Source organism: Passer montanus, unplaced genomic scaffold, assembly GCF_014805655.1.
Source record: "Passer montanus isolate IOZ18808 unplaced genomic scaffold, ASM1480565v1 scaffold40, whole genome shotgun sequence".
NCBI classification, from domain to species: domain Eukaryota; kingdom Metazoa; phylum Chordata; class Aves; order Passeriformes; family Passeridae; genus Passer; species Passer montanus.
The window spans coordinates 1224083-1240299 of record NW_024368819.1 but is presented as its reverse complement, the minus strand read 5'-3'; the positions used below and the strand labels follow the sequence as shown (position 1 = coordinate 1240299).

Sequence of the window (16217 nt, the reverse complement as noted above, 5' to 3'; positions counted from 1 at the left end):
GCCGGCAGGTGAGAGGCGGGCTGGGGAGGGGGGCCGGGGGGGCGCTGCCCGAAGCCGAGCCGCGCACCCCCGACTTGTCGGGGTACCCCGCGTTACCTTGCCGGCGGCCCGCGCTGTCGGGGCGATGGAGCCGCGGCCCTGATGAGGATTGATCACCTACCCCCGGCCCTACCCTTGTATGTGCGCGCAAAGCAACTGCGTAACCAGCCCGGCGCCAATCCCCGGCCGCTCCCCGCCTGACTGACAGCCGCCCGGGCAATGGCAGCGCGGGGCGAAGGCTCCTCCGCACCGCCCCGCGCCGCTCCGCGCTCCCCCGCGCACCGACCCCGGCGCCGCGGAGAGCCGGCCGGCGGAGCGAGGGGCGCAGGGGGCGGGCACGCAGCGCCCCGCGCAACCTCCGCAGGGAGGGCGGGTGGTGGGAATTGTTGGAGAAGTGCGGAAGAGGGAGGGCCGCTCCGCGCCCGCGCAGCTCTGCCCCCTCCCTCGGGATGCCCCCGCGCCGCTCCGCGCCCTCCTCCGCGTCCCTGCCGCCCCGGGAGACCGCAGAAAAACTTTCGGCCGCCGCCTTCGCCGGCACGGAGGGCGCTCCCGGGGAGGGGAGGCGGTGTCGCGGCCCCCCCCATCCCGACGCCCGCGGGCTCTCGCAAACTTTGTGCTTTAAAATCGCAATAAAACTACAGCGACCGCACCTTCCCTCGCGTGTCCCGAATTTAGGGGCTGCTGCGCGCCGCGGGGGCGAGCGGGCGGGGGCCGCACGGGAGCCGTGGGGACAGGGGCGAGGTGACACCGGGCCCTCCGCGCCGCTCCGCGGGCCCCGCTCTTCGCCCGGGGCGGCGGGGTCGGGGCGCGGCGGCCGCGCAGGCGGCGGAGCGGCCCCGGACCTCTGAAGAGGCTCCGGTGCGCGGCTTTTGTTGGTCTCCCCAAATCAACTCCCTCTAATTGCAGTGGAGCTGAAAGCGAGCTAATGTTCAAAGGCGCTGCCCGCCGGCCCCGATCGGAGCGCGGTCTCCCGGGGGGAAGACTTTCCCCCCCATTTTATTTTGTTGTTGGAGTTTTTTTCGCCTTCTTTTCAAATCTTTTTCCTGTGCCAGGAGAGAACCGTCTAAGCCGGGCGGGAGGGAGCCGATGAGTAGAGCGAAGGAGGTTAGCAAGCTCCTCCGCTCTCCCGCAAAAGTCAGCGACACGGGCACTTTTCCCCGTAACAAAGGCGCCGCGGCCCATTCACAAAAAAGCAAAGGCAGGAGGAGGGAGGAGGAAGAGTTTGCGGGGGCAGTTCTCCCCCCTTCCAGCCCCTCTCCCCCGTTTTGCCCCGGTCCTGCCGGGGCAGTTCCTGGCTCGGGCTGCGCTCCCCCCGCCCCCGCCGCCTCCCCATCACTTCGCCCCGCCGGGGCAGCCCCGGTCCTGGCGGGCAGCAGCCCCCCCGAGGCTCCCCCCCCGCACCAGGGGGTATCCATGCCCCCCCAAGCTCCCGCGGCTCCCGCTGTTACCCAATCCCCAATTGCGGACGCCTCCCCGCAGGCTCGGCCGGGGGCTGCGGGCAGGGCGGGCGCGGGGCTCGCCACCCCCCCGAGGTGACGGTCCCGGCCACTCCGGTGCCCCGTTCCCTGCGCCGGACGGAGCCGGCGCCCTCCCCGCTGCGCCCAGGTAAGGTCGGCGGCGGGGCGGGAGCTGCGGGTGGGCAGGGGCCGGGCTGCGCGACCCCGGCCCCGGCCAAGGGCAGGGGCAGCTCGGTCCGGCTGCGGGGCGGGGGCCCCTGCGGGTTTGCCGGCCTGGGGGCGACAGACGGGGGACACACACACTTATTTCTCCCTCAGCCCAGCGACTGAGTTACTTTTTTCTCTTTAGAAGCTAGGCAAACACCGGCCTCCCCAGGAGGAGAGGATGCCCCCCTCGCCCCAGGGGCAGCCCCAGCTTCGGGGCTCCGCAGCTCCGGCCGGGCGGGCAGCTCCGCGGGCTTTGCAGCTTCTTCCCTGCCGAGCCCCCGCCGCGCTCCGCAGCCGCGGAACCCTCGCAGCGTGTTTCCTGCCGACCCCAGCTCCTGTATTTTTACGGGACGGCAGAAAAGCACGGCAGAGCCCGCTGCCCCAGCCCCCCGCCAGCGCCGGGGTGTTCCGCGCATCTTCCCGAACTTCTCATGGGGCCAAATCCACCTGCGAGCCCGGGCAGCCCCCGGTTTCCCAGGCCGGTACATCCCGCGGCACCGGCGGCCGCTCGCACAAAACCGGGCGCTTCCCTCCTCCGCGGGGACTCCTTTTGCGAGAGCGGCAGGGCGCGGCGGGAGCGGGCCGCAGTCGCCCCTGGGGCCGCCGCTGCGGTCCCGCGCAGGGCTCGGGCTCCCTCCGCCCGCTGTGGCCGCGCATCCCCTCCCGCATCGGCCCCGCGGGGAAAAGTTTTACCTCCCCTTCCCCGAGTTGCTTTTTATTAAAATCAAACGAAAAACTTTTCCGCCCGGTGGGTTTCGTTGCGCTGCCGAAGCGGCGGCGGCCGGGACGCCCGGGGCGCGGAGCCCCGCCGCCCCTCCCGCCGGGATCGGTCCCTTCCCGCCCCCCGCGCCCCCTCCCCGGCCGCCTGAAGGCGGGAGGGGTGAAGGGAGTTTCCCAGGTAAAGAGGAAAGCGGCAGTTACGGTAAGAAAGATTCGGGTTTTATTGAAAATTTTATATATGACTCGGTGTTGTAATAAATAAACGAGACGAGCTCCACGAAGGGACGATGCGAGCGCGGGACACGCTTGGGGGCACACGGACGGGGCGGGTGCGGCGGGGAGCGCGGCCGCGCGCAATAAATAACGCGGAGCGGGCGGCGCGGTCCGGTCCGGCCCGGCCCGCGGGAGGACGCGGGTGGGAAGAGTCGCGCTGTCCTGGGCCGGGCCGGTCTCAGCCCCGGGCTGCCCCGCTCCGCTCGCAGCCGCTCCCAGGGTTTTGTGCCAGCTCTGGGGGAGAAGCCCCCCGAGTAAACCAGAGCAGCTCGGCTCTACTCCCGGGGAAATGTAAAACTGATGTAATAAACCACTGGTAAATACAGCACATTTTTAATAATAACTGGGGTGGATCTGACCTAACTATAAAATGTAGGTAGCTTATTAAGTATTACATATGGCAGGACTAGATGAAACCATTCCCAATGATTTTTTTTTTCTATATCCCCCTCTCTAATCCTATTACGACAAAAACATTTTTATTTCAAAACTCAGCCCTCCTCCAGCTCCAGAAACCAGGACAGACTATTTCTTCTCCTCCTTCCGCCCATCTCCGGCATCGCCCGCACGCCAGGGGTCTCGGCGATTCCATTTCCAACGCTTTCGGCAGGAGAGCTGAGCCCACAAGGAAATCATGGGACAACGCGAGTTCGCTTGAATGGAAAACAAAAAAACAACGGAGTGGGGCCCGGCGCAGCCTAGATCTGGCCTAAGAAAATGGAAAAAAGTTTAATTTTTTTTCAAAACATCTTTTTCTTTTTTTTTTTCTTTTTCTTTTTTTTTTTTTTTGTTTTTCCCAGTCTCATGTCGGCATTTTAAGAACGTAAGAAAGCCGCGCTGCGATTTCGCTGCCGCCGCGGGAAGGCCGCTCACTGGAGAACGCATTTCTCTTCCTTCTTGGCCATCTTGCCTTTGTTTTGCTCGAGGGTCCTCTCCAAATGCTCGTCCTCTTCCTCGGCCCTGCGGAAAGAGGCGCGGTGAGGGGCTGCGCGGGATGCGGCCGAGCTCCCCGCGGCCACGGCGCCCGCGGACTTGGACCAAACTTTCCGTGGGGACCGTGGCGGCTCGGCGGAGCCCCCCTTCCCCTTTGCCCGACTCACTGCTTCTCCTGGGCGTCCAGGTCCCTGACCAGCGCGTCCCGTTTGTTAACGAGAATAACGAGTTCGTCCAGCAAGAGCTGCTCTCGCCTCTTCTGCGCCTCGGTCTTCTGCCAGTCTGCGGGAGAAGCACAACAGAGCGGCGGTGAGAGCGGCGGCCGCCGCGCCGGGCACAGCCCGGAACGGCCCGGCACAGCTCGGCCCGGCTCAGCACAGCCCAATGCAGCCTGCCCCAGCTCAGCACAGCCCAACGCAGCCTGGCACAGCCCGGCCCGGCCCCGGCCTCTCTCCCGAGCGAGGCCACGGCGGGACAAGCGCAGCCCGGCGGCGTTTCGCCCTCCCTGGCTTGGGAGAGCTGAGCAGCGATTTTGGGGTCGTTTGGGTGGGGGTTTCTTTCCTTTCCTTTATTTTTTTTCTTTCTTTTTTCCTTTTTTCTTTTTTTTTTTTTTCTTTTTAGTGTAAAATTTGTTTTGTTTTTCCCCACAGCTGTGTCCGCTGGCGGGCACGGCACTGCCGGGTTTGCCTCCCGGAGGAATGCCCGCTTCCCGCAGCCCGGCTCCTCTCTGCGCACTCCTCTCCCGCTCTCAGCGGCCGCAGCAATCTCACACAGCGCACCATATGCTCCGCAGTAACTTTAAAGGCAGGTATCGCTTAATTAGCATTTCCCCACTTTGAAGTAAAAATACACTTGCTACAGAATATCGCGGAGCCCCTCCAGCCCCGGCGCTGGCAGCCGGCGGCGGGCGGGCAGCATCGCTATTCCCAGAGGGATTCCTCTGGCCCGGCCCGGCCCGGCCCGGCCCGGCGCAGCCCCCGGGGCCGCCCGCAGCCTCGGGCTCTCCAGCCAGACCGAGAGGGCTTGTCGCTGTCAGTCAAGCCCCAGCCTTCCCCGCCTCCCTCATTAAGAAGGTAAACAATGAAAAGCAGGAGCAGTAGATTATGAGGGAGATAGCAGGACAATTGAGGAGCGGGAGGGAAAGAGGACACCAGCTCCAAAAAAAAAACCAACAAAAAACAAAACCAACCACCGGGAGAAGCCATCGGCACCGGCCGGCGGTGTCCTCCTCCCCGAAGCCGAAGGGGAGAGAGGGTGCAGGGTGCAGTCCTTTTGGCTTTCTCCCCCACCCACCCGCGCTCTCCATTGCCCTGGGCGATCATGTTAAAACTCACATGGCTGGTGCTTATTCAGATAAGCCGAACAATGCTCCCCACCGGTTACCATGTGAATCTTCACAAACCCCGCAAGAATGCGGTGGTTCAAATCCCCCTGACCCCCCTCCAAAGCCAAATTTATTCAAGACAGCAAACTGCTCAGAAGCTTTATGAAAGCAAGTGGTGCTAGAGGGAATTCAGCCTTGTATTTACAAATTAAAAATTAGATGCATCATCATGCGATGAAGGTTGGAAGAGCGGCAGAAAGGCAGGAATGTGTAACCGCTTTTATCGCGCCTGCCTGGGCGCACGGGCCCACGAGCGAGCCCCGGGAACAGCAGCAGGCGGGAGAGCCCACGGCACACGCGTGCCAGGCTCTGCCAGCAGCGAGCTCCGCGGGCAGCGGCGGAGCCGGGCCACCAGAGCCCTTCCCGGGGCACCGGCCCGCCAGGGCACTGCCCAAACTTCCCGGGAGTTTTCATTTTTCTCCTTCTTTTCCTGCTTCTCCTTCTTTTCCTTTCTCATTTTCTTTTTTTTTTTTTTTTTTAAATGTGTCCTTTCCCCTCCACCGTTGCTAAGGAAATAATTTTTCAGGTGTACACAGATTAGAAGTGGAGTTAGCAGCTAAAATTACCGGTAATCCAAGCCATTTTTTCCTGCCACAAAGCTGCTTTAATCTGGGTAGGAGCCTTTTAGGTGCCACTTCTTGGAGCAGCCTCCAGATTTGCACTGCTGCTTCCCCTTCTGCTCCTTTTGGGCAAAGCTCCTTCACTTCAACCCATTTGAAACACACTGCTCTGCCACTCTGCGAGTCACAACTTCCCCAAACCGCAGCGATTTGCCCCACAAATAAAGCCCCTCACAGGCAATGAGATCTCAGCATGACAACACTGAAAAGGCCCTGAAAAGGGCCACGGCAGCACGCCAGACAGAACAGGAGAGAGAGAGACACGGCAGAGGGGTTCAGGGGTGTTTGCTTCCCCCCAGATGTGTTTCCCAACTTTCAGGGTAACTTTTCCCTGGCTTCAGCCGGGAATTGTGCTGGGACTCGGGCTCCCCCGGCACATCTGGGCACACGAAGCTCTGGATGAAAAGGGATTTGAAATCCATCGTCTCTACCTGGACTTTTTTTTTTTCTTTTTCCCCAATTTTGATGGTTTTCACTTTTTATTTTTAAAGCTTTTTAGTTTTTTGTTTGTTCATCCCTTGTTCTCCAGTTGCAGCAGCAACTTCAGCTTCTGAAAGAGCAAACTAATCAGAATATTTCAGTAAATGTTTTGCTCAGTCCCCCACTACTTTTCTCTGTTAAGCCCCTTCCTAAGTTCTACAGGTTTTGTTGCTTCATCTTATAGCCCTGTGAAGTAAATAATGTTTTATTAGGATTTCACAGAACAGAACTGTGTATTTGGGGTTTTTTGGTTGTTTTTTTCTGCATTTGCTTATTATAAATGTTTGAAATACACCTTGGGAAAACCTGCTGGCAGAACTATTCCCTTGCAATTTTACTTCCATTTCTAGGAAAGGTGTCTGCCTTTCCTCCCCCCAAAATAAATAAAGGGTCAAGCAGCAATTTGTTAAAAGGGTAACTGACTCTAAGTATTTAAATAACATTTTATAGGTGACTATCTTGCAATTTTGTTTTATCCAACAAAATACTGCTGGGCAGCAGTTTTGGGAAGCATCCCTATGTTTAAAAAAGCAACTGTGTTCAAGTTTGATTCCTACCTGTTGTGCCTTTTAAGCCAGGATTACCTATAACACCTGTCACATATAGTTACCCAGCCTGACTGCAGCTCTGGGAAGCTACAATATGGGCTGTGATTAATTTGAAGATTTCAGAATAATACTGTTATAAAAGCTACACTCTGGACAAAAATAGGATTAAGCTCTGAGGCTGTATATGAGCTAAAAGTGTTGAAAGCTAAAACCCCCGTGCCACCACTCGCGACGGGCAGTTTAAAATGACAGAGTTTGCTAAATTCACATTGAAGTAGAAATGTTTTCAATTATTCATCTTCATTGACTTCATATTGTCTTTTTTTTCCCCCACTGCTTAAACTAATAATTACTTTGAGCAAACAGTCCAGATCCCATAGAAATGCTTTAATAGAAATGGTCGAAAGTTCTCGTAGTAAAACCTTCAACCTTGCCACTATAATAAATAAGCCTGGCACTTTGATGAAAATTAACACTAGTTTTGTAAAGAGCACATTGGGGGATTGCAGTCAGGTCTTATCTTTAGTTCCAGTCAACTAGCAATCCTGAAAGAGTTTGCATCATCATCAGAGCAGGCCATTTGATAGGATTCTGCTGCTGAACCTAATCAATCTATGGAATACTGTGGCTGCGCGGTGTAACAAAGCTAAAATAGATTTACAAATGGGGTTTTAGAGGATAAGCTCCTCCACAGGATTACATATTGATTTTAAATATAAAAAGCTTATCATATAAACCATAACTACAAAAATAGTGAACCTATGCATAAATCCTTTTAGAAGAGCACCCACTTCAAACTATAAGCCAAGAATAAATCAAGATGTACAAAATCCGAATGAAGATCCATTTCTTGGGCAGAAAATGAACACACCACCCCAAGGTGTGCAAAAATGAACTTATCTTTTCTAAGGAGGCATTAAAACTCGACTGAAAAAAAAAAAATAAAAGAAGGGAGTGAGAGGCAAGGTAGCTGGAAGTGAGGCATCCCGGCACTCGGCTGCAGCTGCAGGAACACCAGGCTCTGAGAGCAGCACCTTGTGCACAGCAGCAGCTGCCTCCAACAGCCGGCCGGGAGCGCGGGGAGGTGCAGAGGTGAAAACGGACCCCGTTTACCTGCGGTGTCTTTGGCCTCTTAGTGAGGGGTTTCCGGCCTTTCTCGGTCGGAACAGTCCAAGAGGAACACTTTCTAGCTGGAAGCAGGCAGCGCGTTAACTCTCCCTTTCTTATCTCTACGGCTCCGTGGGGGAGGGGGGGAGTACGCCTTTTTTTTTTTTAACCACCCTGGGTCATTCATGTGCTCCTCGTGAAGTGCCGTAACCCTCCAAGAGGCCATTCAGCTCCCGGTGCCTGCAGATGAGCGGCCGGGAAGGAGCCAGCGTCCCCGCATCGCTGAGCATCCTAGCGGGCAGCACCTCCGGCCGCAGCGCTGCCCGCACGCTGCCCAAGGGCCACGGCAGAACCGCCTTTATCTGCCATCAGCAGGCTCCCACCTTCCCAAAAGCTCTTTTCTCTCCTTTTTTTTCCCTGCCATCAACCAGCTAAGTAAATTGGTTGACAGATTTTTAAACAGCATAGTCACGCGTGGAAGAGTTAGAGCAATTTACCAAAACAGTAATTACCACTTTTCAAAGAGTTTTCTTTTTTAAGTTCCAGTTTGGGTTGGTGTGTTCTGCCTTTCTTTTGGACAAACAAACTGCTCCCATCCTGTTACGTATACATATGTGTGTGTATATACATATGTGTAATTTATTTCCTGCCCATACACTTCGGTTTTGGAAGTGGTGCTGGTAAAAGTGAGATCTGCCTTTTCAACTCCCTCAGGGAGCCCACGCACTCATTAGCAATCGGCTAAAAGGCCTCGGAGAGACAGTGCTGGGCTGCCCGGGCAGCCTCCAGAGAAACCACACTGGAAATGGTGTGATTTTAGCAGGGCTTCCCAAAAAACTGCATCTTTGCATCTTCTGAATACAGAAAACACCGATGCACCCATCAAGAGGCGAGATGTCACAAATGCGTATTTTGAGTTTTCACAGGTGTTTTCCTGGAACAGTTTCTCCTTTAATATGGTTTTTTGTGCAAAAGCAGGTAACTGTTAAAAGTTCTAGAAGACCAATAATCTTATTGAGAGCTAAAATTCTATATGAGGACTTTGTTGCATAAATAAAAAAATCCCCCAAAATAACCAAAATTCTCCAGCACTTACGTTTGCTTCCTAAACCTCTGTTTACTGTACCACCCGTAACATATTAAAAAAAAGAGAGAAAAAAAAGAAGAAAATGTGTGTGAGAGAGAATAAAAGATGATTTTTCTGGAGTTTTACCTCTCTGAATTTACAGAAAGAAATTTAAAAAACACTTTTGTTCCAGACAATCTGTCTGGCAGAAGCTGCTAGACATTCAAAGGCTGCTGCCAGGACATTCCAAGGCAGTATACATATATGAGGCAATTAAACATCGAAAGTTTAGGTTTAAATCAGGATCTCTTAGCTCCTCTCTAGTTTTACATTATTTTACATTTTGACTATTTCATCAGTACAATTCCAAATTAATCTGGCTTGTCTCTTCAGAAAGCAATGTATATATTTATGACCCAGGATTATCCAAGAATATAGTGAAGACAGTCTTATGCAAAAAATATAACTACAGATGGAGAGATAGGAAAAAGCTACCTGAAACCTGCTGCTTTTTTCCAACAAACTTATGCTCCCAGTGAAGTCTCCAAACTAATTAGAATTGATTTATTATGGATCAGGTACCTTATCAGGTGAAGAAAGAAATTACCATGGACAGTCAAAGGGTTGAGAGGTCAATACAGAATAGCAAAATCAATTTGCATTGATTAGACAAAAGGTCCATTTTACAGAGCCCAAAGGATTAACTTTAAAGCAAACATCTTTGAACTGTAAGGCAGCATTTGTGACTGAGAGGTATAAGTGGTGCAGCATTAGAAAACACTTAAGATATTTAAATAAGAAAATAATGCAAGCAATGGTTTAAGCTATCTGGATGTTTATTTTTTTATTATGAATCATCCCAAGGATTATTGTATAATTCACTGGAAAGCCCTATGGAAAGGGTGCAATTGTTTCATTTATCCCGTGTCAATCTTCCCCTGAGTGTTACCTCCATTCAGGTGAGGTGACTAAACTGGGGAGAGTCGCAGGGAAGGGAGAAGCTCTGTGCAAAGGATCACTCTAATCCTGCTGGTGCTTGTAATGAAATATTTACTTGACAAACTTAGTGTTTTACCACCAAAACCAACGAGACTTTTTTCCCCTCAGTGAGTTATTGTTGTAGAACAGGTCTGAAACATTAAAAGGAAGAGGCCCTCTTCTGTGGGTCACCCCTTCCTTTTTCTGTGGCACCAAAAGCACCATGATGCCACAGGAAAACCAAGAGAGCACTACTGCAACAAAAAACTGTAAACCCCAGACACATGCTCTACCTCCTCATCACTCTGTTTTCAAAGTTTATTGCAACAAGACCATATTTCTTTGTCCCATACCTCAGTATTTTTTAATTTTTTTTTTTTTAATCCCGAAGAAAACTCAATACTGGAATTGCAGCCTCAGCACACTTGCTGTGTGCTATCACTTGAAGTGATGTAAATATCAGCAACACCAATGGGCTTCAGAGAAGCCTCCACGTTTGGCACTCCCAGGTGCCAAAGCTGTGAGAGCTTTCCCCCCTGGGCCCCCAGCACTGCCCTTACCTTCAATGGCCAGCATTGCTCTCAGCTCCCGGTTCAGCAGCTCGTAGCGCCTTTCTAGGTCATGTTCTTTTTCCCTAGGCAAGTTGCAAATGTTCATCAATATGTTAATTACTAAATCATTAAACACTTAAAAGCACCTTTAACTTACATTGATTTTAGGACTCGCAACTGACTTTTCTCTTTAACTTTAAGCTACTCCAAACAAATGATACACAAACTTAAAATCTGGCTCAGGTGGCCTATTCAGTAACAGGGCCTTTTCCTTTCACCTAAGGTCGGCTTTAATTCTCTCAGTTTAACTCCACTGCACCACAGGATGCAATTATTTCATATTCATCTCTGGAACAGCTGTTGTGGAATGTCCAAAGTATAAAATATTCCCCTAGATCTAATGAGCAAATTCCAGCATCAACCTATTCACCAAGACAATGTGACACTGGAAGTATTATTCTATATACATTCTGCCCTAATGAACAATAAAATTTAGACAAGGGATTAGAAAGCTTAATATTTTGCAGGTAAAATCCTCTGTCAAGTTCAGACCCAGCAGGAGATAGGTGAGCAGAGGCTCTTCCCAGGGAAGTATGCAGGCATCTACACTAGGTGGCATTACGGAAAGAAATATCAAAGTGAAAGAAGCTGGAAGAGAAGCACTCGGGGCAGAATGCCTCTACAAACCAGCAGCTCCTTCTCCCTTCCTCAACACTGCCAGTGAGAAAAGGTTCATTTGCCTTTACTTTGCAGTATCAGTGGTGTCACTGCACTGTGACTGATTTACTGACATCCCTTCAGCAGAGATGGGACTGAGGATTTTCTACAAAGCAGGTAGTGACTCAAATTTGGCTCTTCTCTCTGAACAGACTTCACCTGTCTCACCTGAGGCACAATCCAAATCTATCTGTGCATTTCTAAAATGCAGTTTTATTCTACTGTTGGGCTTTTGAAAATGTAACAGTGCTTAATATTCTTTAATATCTTTTTTTCACAGCTCTGGCTAATCTTGTGTCATTGCATGCTTCTCATTTTCAAGTCTGAAATATGAGAAAAACAAGTTACTCGATGTGTAACACCTCCACACTACTCACTTTTGAGGTTTTTTTTTTTTGAAGCCTAATGGGAAAAGAGTAAAAAAAGTTTTGTTTTTATCTGAAGGATAAATCATCCTTTTTTAAATACATATGTTCATCTGTACTTACAGAAGAGAAAGCTGGTTCATTCGTCTTATTAAGGCATTCTTCTTATTAACCAGCATAAACCACTCCTGCATCATAGCTTCTTCTTCTTCTGTGTTTCTTCCTGCAATCAAGAGAACTTCATTACTTCTGTGGCATTTCACAAATTGAGGTACATATTTTCACTTCAGGTTTTGGAGTATCAGTTGCCAGTATCACTGAGCATGACAATGCATATTCTCAAATGGTAAAAATATCATATGACTGCAAAGTCCTGCCTGGTTTATAAATAAATATTTGAAAGCAGCTATCCTCCAGGATACATTGTAGTGTTCTTTATCATGCTGACTCTAAATAAATACCTTTTAAGAGGACTGTGTATTTTAAATTCTCCCGAATGAACTATGTAATTGCAATGCTTCCAGTGAACAACCCTTGCTGCTAAAAGATGTCTGATCATCACCAAACACAAAAACAATCCCTGTAGGCAAGATCCACTCCACCCATGCAAACCCAGCACAGCCAGGATGATGTGGCAGGGATCAAAGTAGCTGCAGAGGAGATGCTAATCCTGAACTCTTGGCTAAGGTGTGGGCACCTGCTCAGCTTCTGTGTTCATGGCCACTCTTCCAGATGAGCTGGAAAGAGCTGCTCCTCTCCTCAACCTGCAACCTTAGGATCCAGGTACCCAAGGGTCCTCTGTGTGTATGCATGGACTAGCACCCCTTTCCCTAGACCCCATCCATCCCAGGCAGGATCAGGATCAGGATCAGGATCAGGATCAGGATCAGGATCAGGATCAGGATCAGGATCAGGACTCTTCATAGCCTACCTGCAGGCAGTGCTAAGCTCTACCAGACTTTCTAAGACTGTGTCACCACCCCTGCACCATGTGCAAAAGGCAGGTGAGCCTCCAGAAGGCTCCTGACTGTGCTTTCCTTGTAGCAGGGCTGCTCAGCCAAATTCCACCCTCACTGAGCTCAGGGACTTGCAGAAAGTCCTTTGTGGAGGCTGTGCTTCAGTGGAAACCTGACACTCTCATCTGTCATGCTGACGCGAAGAGCAAAAGTGATATGGTCCTCACTGAATTATGAAACTCATAACATTTCATAGGGTTAGAATGAATCTAGGAATAAACTTGGAATAAGGCAAAGGAGTATGACCTTGGTCATGTGAGTTTGTTTCCTAGCTTTGACAGAGCTTCACTGGGAAAGTGTGGGTAGATGTCTGAGTTCAAGCACCTCGTGTGCAATATGTGAATATCCACCTGTACTGATCCTGCAAGGGTGCCAGAAGTTATATTCTTTGGTATTTGTAAAGGGGTTTGAAATCTCTCATGCAAAGTGCTGCACACTTGGGGATGCTACCTTATTAACTTAAACCATAGGATCCCTAGTTGCAGAGAAGCCTTTTTTAGCACCTGGAGCTGGAAGGACACCAGAAAAACATTGTTTTACCCTAAACCAAAGCATTAATTTCTGGATGGAAGTGTTTCAGACGCTTGCCATGTGCACATTCACATCACAATGCCACAACAGTGCGCAAGCCCAGACCTACATGGAGAATCTCAGCCTCACCAGGCTGTGAGCCTCCTGCCTGCAGGGGAAGTTTTCCAGCCTTCTCCAAACTCTTTGATTCCCTCTGCCATGGCCATGAGGCATCCACACAAGGGCAGGAAAAAAGGATGAACGGGGAAGTGCCTCAGCTTGGGGTGGAACTGGTGGATCTACACAGTAAGAAAATGTTACATTTGGCATGCTCTCCTTTCTGATAGGAGATATCCACCCATATCCACTTATCTGCCTGGGAATTGACTGGTCAATGAAATTTCCTGGAGTGGTGCTTTTAGGGCCACAATTTGCTAGCAGTGAGGCAGGAAGGGTGGAGCATCCCAAAGCATGGATGGACCCACAGTGCTTTTCCAAGCAAAAACAGCAGGGCCCAGCTCCCGGGGCAATGGAGCAATGAAAGAAAAAAATCTGACATGTAAAAAAACTCTCCCCCAATATCTTCACTTTGGATTTTGTGCATAAAATATCACACCATGGCATTTACAACAATATTCAGCAGTTCAGTACATTTTGCTGGTAAGTTACAGATCAAAGGCCTTGCTGCTGTACTGGTCCATCTAACAGGGTCTGCTTTTGGAAGCAGACAATAATCAGTATTGCCAGCCTTTTACTGAAATGCACCAAGTAATTGAAACTTATTCAGGGGAGAGGTCAAGAAGAAGGGGATTTTTTTGCCTTTTTTTTTCCTTGCAAAATGACCAGTCTATTCTGTAATGTATGAGATTTTTTTACTGGCAACGTGGCAAAGTTCTCACAACCAGACATCTGTGGCTACAGTAATATTTCAAGCAATTTGTTAGTTTTGGGGTGGACAGGGATGTTTGGCTCAAAGACTATAAATAAAAACCCTTGCTGCATTTAATTTTGCAAGCCTTGAAAAAGAAATGGGAGAGATAAATGTCTCCAAAGTGTTTGGCTCAATGGTGGATCTGACTTTGTTGACTTTCGTACCATGCACTTTCAGGTTAAGAACATAGACTTCAGATATAATCTTCTTTCTATTAATGCATTCCTTCTAAACACAGTTAGTTGCAACATATAATGAGAAAAGATCTGGGTAAAGCTTGGAGCTGTCATGCCAGATCTGCACAGGTGCCTATTTTCATATATCCGTGCTGACACCAAAGCACACGCAATATCCATAGAATGGGCTGGTTTAGAAGTGAATTAACAAAGTCTTGATTGTTTTTACAGAATTTTAAATCTGTTTTTGTATTCGCTTTGGACCCATGTGATGCCCTGACACCGGTCATGTGATATCGGCTGCGATAGGCACAAATCCCCGGGCAGCAACAAAAGAAGAAAGAGCAAAAAAGAAAAAGCTGAGAAAAAGCTTGCAATTTGGAAAAAGGCCAATTTTACCCCGGCGAAGGCCTTTTTGATCAGTGAAATGACACATGTGTGCAATATTAATAGTAGTCGATGCTGATATTTTATTTGTTGACTGTCAGCTTTTAAATTCTTGTGCACAGAGCTGAAACAAATTCTTCCAAGGCAAGCAAAATAAAGATGAACTCCCATATATAAGAAATTTAAATAACTCTTCGGCAAATACACTAGCATTAGAGCATTACTTCATTTTTTTTACTTGGTGAAAGGATGCACATGAAACACTTTCAACAAAGAAAAACTGAGTGTTGTTGCTGCAGCAATACTGTGAGCTAAACTCACATTTACAATTTCTAAATAAAAAATTTAGAAAAAGCCTTTCTTCAACACAGTTTCACTCTGTAAAACTCAAGCTGCTTCTGAGGTGGTTGTTGTTTCCACTTTCCAAGTGTAAAACAAGTATTTAATTGACTTGCTACAAATGCTTGAAAATTTAAATTGGGAAAGTATCTGTGTTGTTCGTGGGGGAAAAAAAACCCAACAAACTGTACAGATTATTTAAATGAAGCAAAAAACCCATGCTGGAGAACAAATCGATCCCACACATACAAACCCCTTATCTAAGCCAGTACAAGATGCTGAAAATCTATAAATAGCCCAGAGATCTTAAACTTAAATTTTTTCCATAATACATGCATTACACTATTGTTTTTGATAAACAACAACAACAAAACCCTTTTAAAGCTAGTAAGTTGGACCATTACAAATTAATCCTGACTTTAATAACTGGTTAAAGACCCCTTCAGCTTTATAAGTAACAAAAAATATTAAAGCCTGTGATCACAGCGAGCTTTTCTCATTTCTCCTCTAACCATTTGTTATTTAATCCAATACTAGTAATCCAATTTGTCCATCAGACTTTTAAAGGGCAGAATGCAACTTCTCCAGCTTAGACACTTTTCAAAGTACAATATATTTTTCAAATGAATGCTGGATGTTTCATTTTTTCCCCAACTGTTCCTAGCTCTAATGTATGAGGAAAAAAAGAACAAGATGAACATTGTTCGTACTGATTAAGTAAGAGCTCATTAAAGAGCTGTCAGTGCTGTACTTTGAATATGCATGAAGCATATAATCAGATCTAGTACCGTCACTAGAGGAGAATACGGTAAGTACAAAGGATTGATTTAATTACTTAGAGTGGGCTGTGGTGGTAAAGCAGTCTTGTTAGCGCAGAAAGAAAAGGAGGTTGTATTCTGGCACGGTTAGGGGAAAAAGGCAGTTTTAGCTTCTGCCACAATACCTAATCTCAGGATAAAGCACTTTACATTGTAGCTTAAAATGAAGACTGCCAGTTTTCTAAAAAGACCAGAATTCATCTTATCTTGTTTAACCTCATCTGGTTAACTATCTAGCAGAACATATTTATTCTCTTTAACACGTAATTATGCTTATACCTTTTTATCCTATAGTTCAATAATGACTTCTGAAAACAGTCTTCAAATAAGAGCGGGTAGTGCTGCAAACATCATATGCATGCAAACTGCTCGGTAAGAGATTTGAAAAATGCAGCACCAGAAACTCAGATGAAACAGTGAGTACACATGCCTTTATGTGAAAAGTCAATACAGTTTTTAATGTCAGACTTTAACCTGAGGAGGCTTCTGGCAGGGTTTCTCTCATTTATTTTCTTTTTCCTCCTCTTCCTTTCTGCCTCCCCCCCCTCTTTTCTTTTCTTTTTTTTTCTTTTCTTCTTTTTTTTTTTTTAATTAA

The 16217-nt window shown here is 48.8% G+C and overlaps 2 protein-coding genes across 13 annotated transcripts in view; both read right to left on the bottom strand.

The window, feature by feature from the left end:
- The window catches only part of OTX1 (orthodenticle homeobox 1), a 3792-nt gene extending 3640 nt beyond the window's left edge, over window positions 1-152 (bottom strand). The window contains exon 1 of the mRNA XM_039718970.1: window positions 97-152. The gene's annotated coding sequence lies outside the window, so the exon portion shown is untranslated. The remainder of the gene's footprint in view (window positions 1-96) is intronic.
- Window positions 153-2620: 2468 nt separating this feature from the next.
- EHBP1 (EH domain binding protein 1) overlaps window positions 2621-16217 on the bottom strand; it is a 206896-nt gene continuing 193299 nt past the window's right edge. For 8 of the 12 annotated variants that reach the window (XM_039718885.1, XM_039718889.1, XM_039718890.1 and 5 more), the window contains 4 exons: window positions 11569-11668; window positions 10373-10446; window positions 3797-3911; window positions 2621-3656 (listed from right to left, as the gene is read on the bottom strand). In XM_039718885.1, coding sequence (XP_039574819.1) covers window positions 3566-3656; window positions 3797-3911; window positions 10373-10446; window positions 11569-11668 — 380 coding nt within the window. In that variant the 3' untranslated portion in view covers window positions 2621-3565. The remainder of the gene's footprint in view (window positions 3657-3796; window positions 3912-10372; window positions 10447-11568; window positions 11669-16217) is intronic. The other 4 variants (XM_039718886.1, XM_039718891.1, XM_039718894.1 and 1 more) reach the window with 1 other exon arrangement.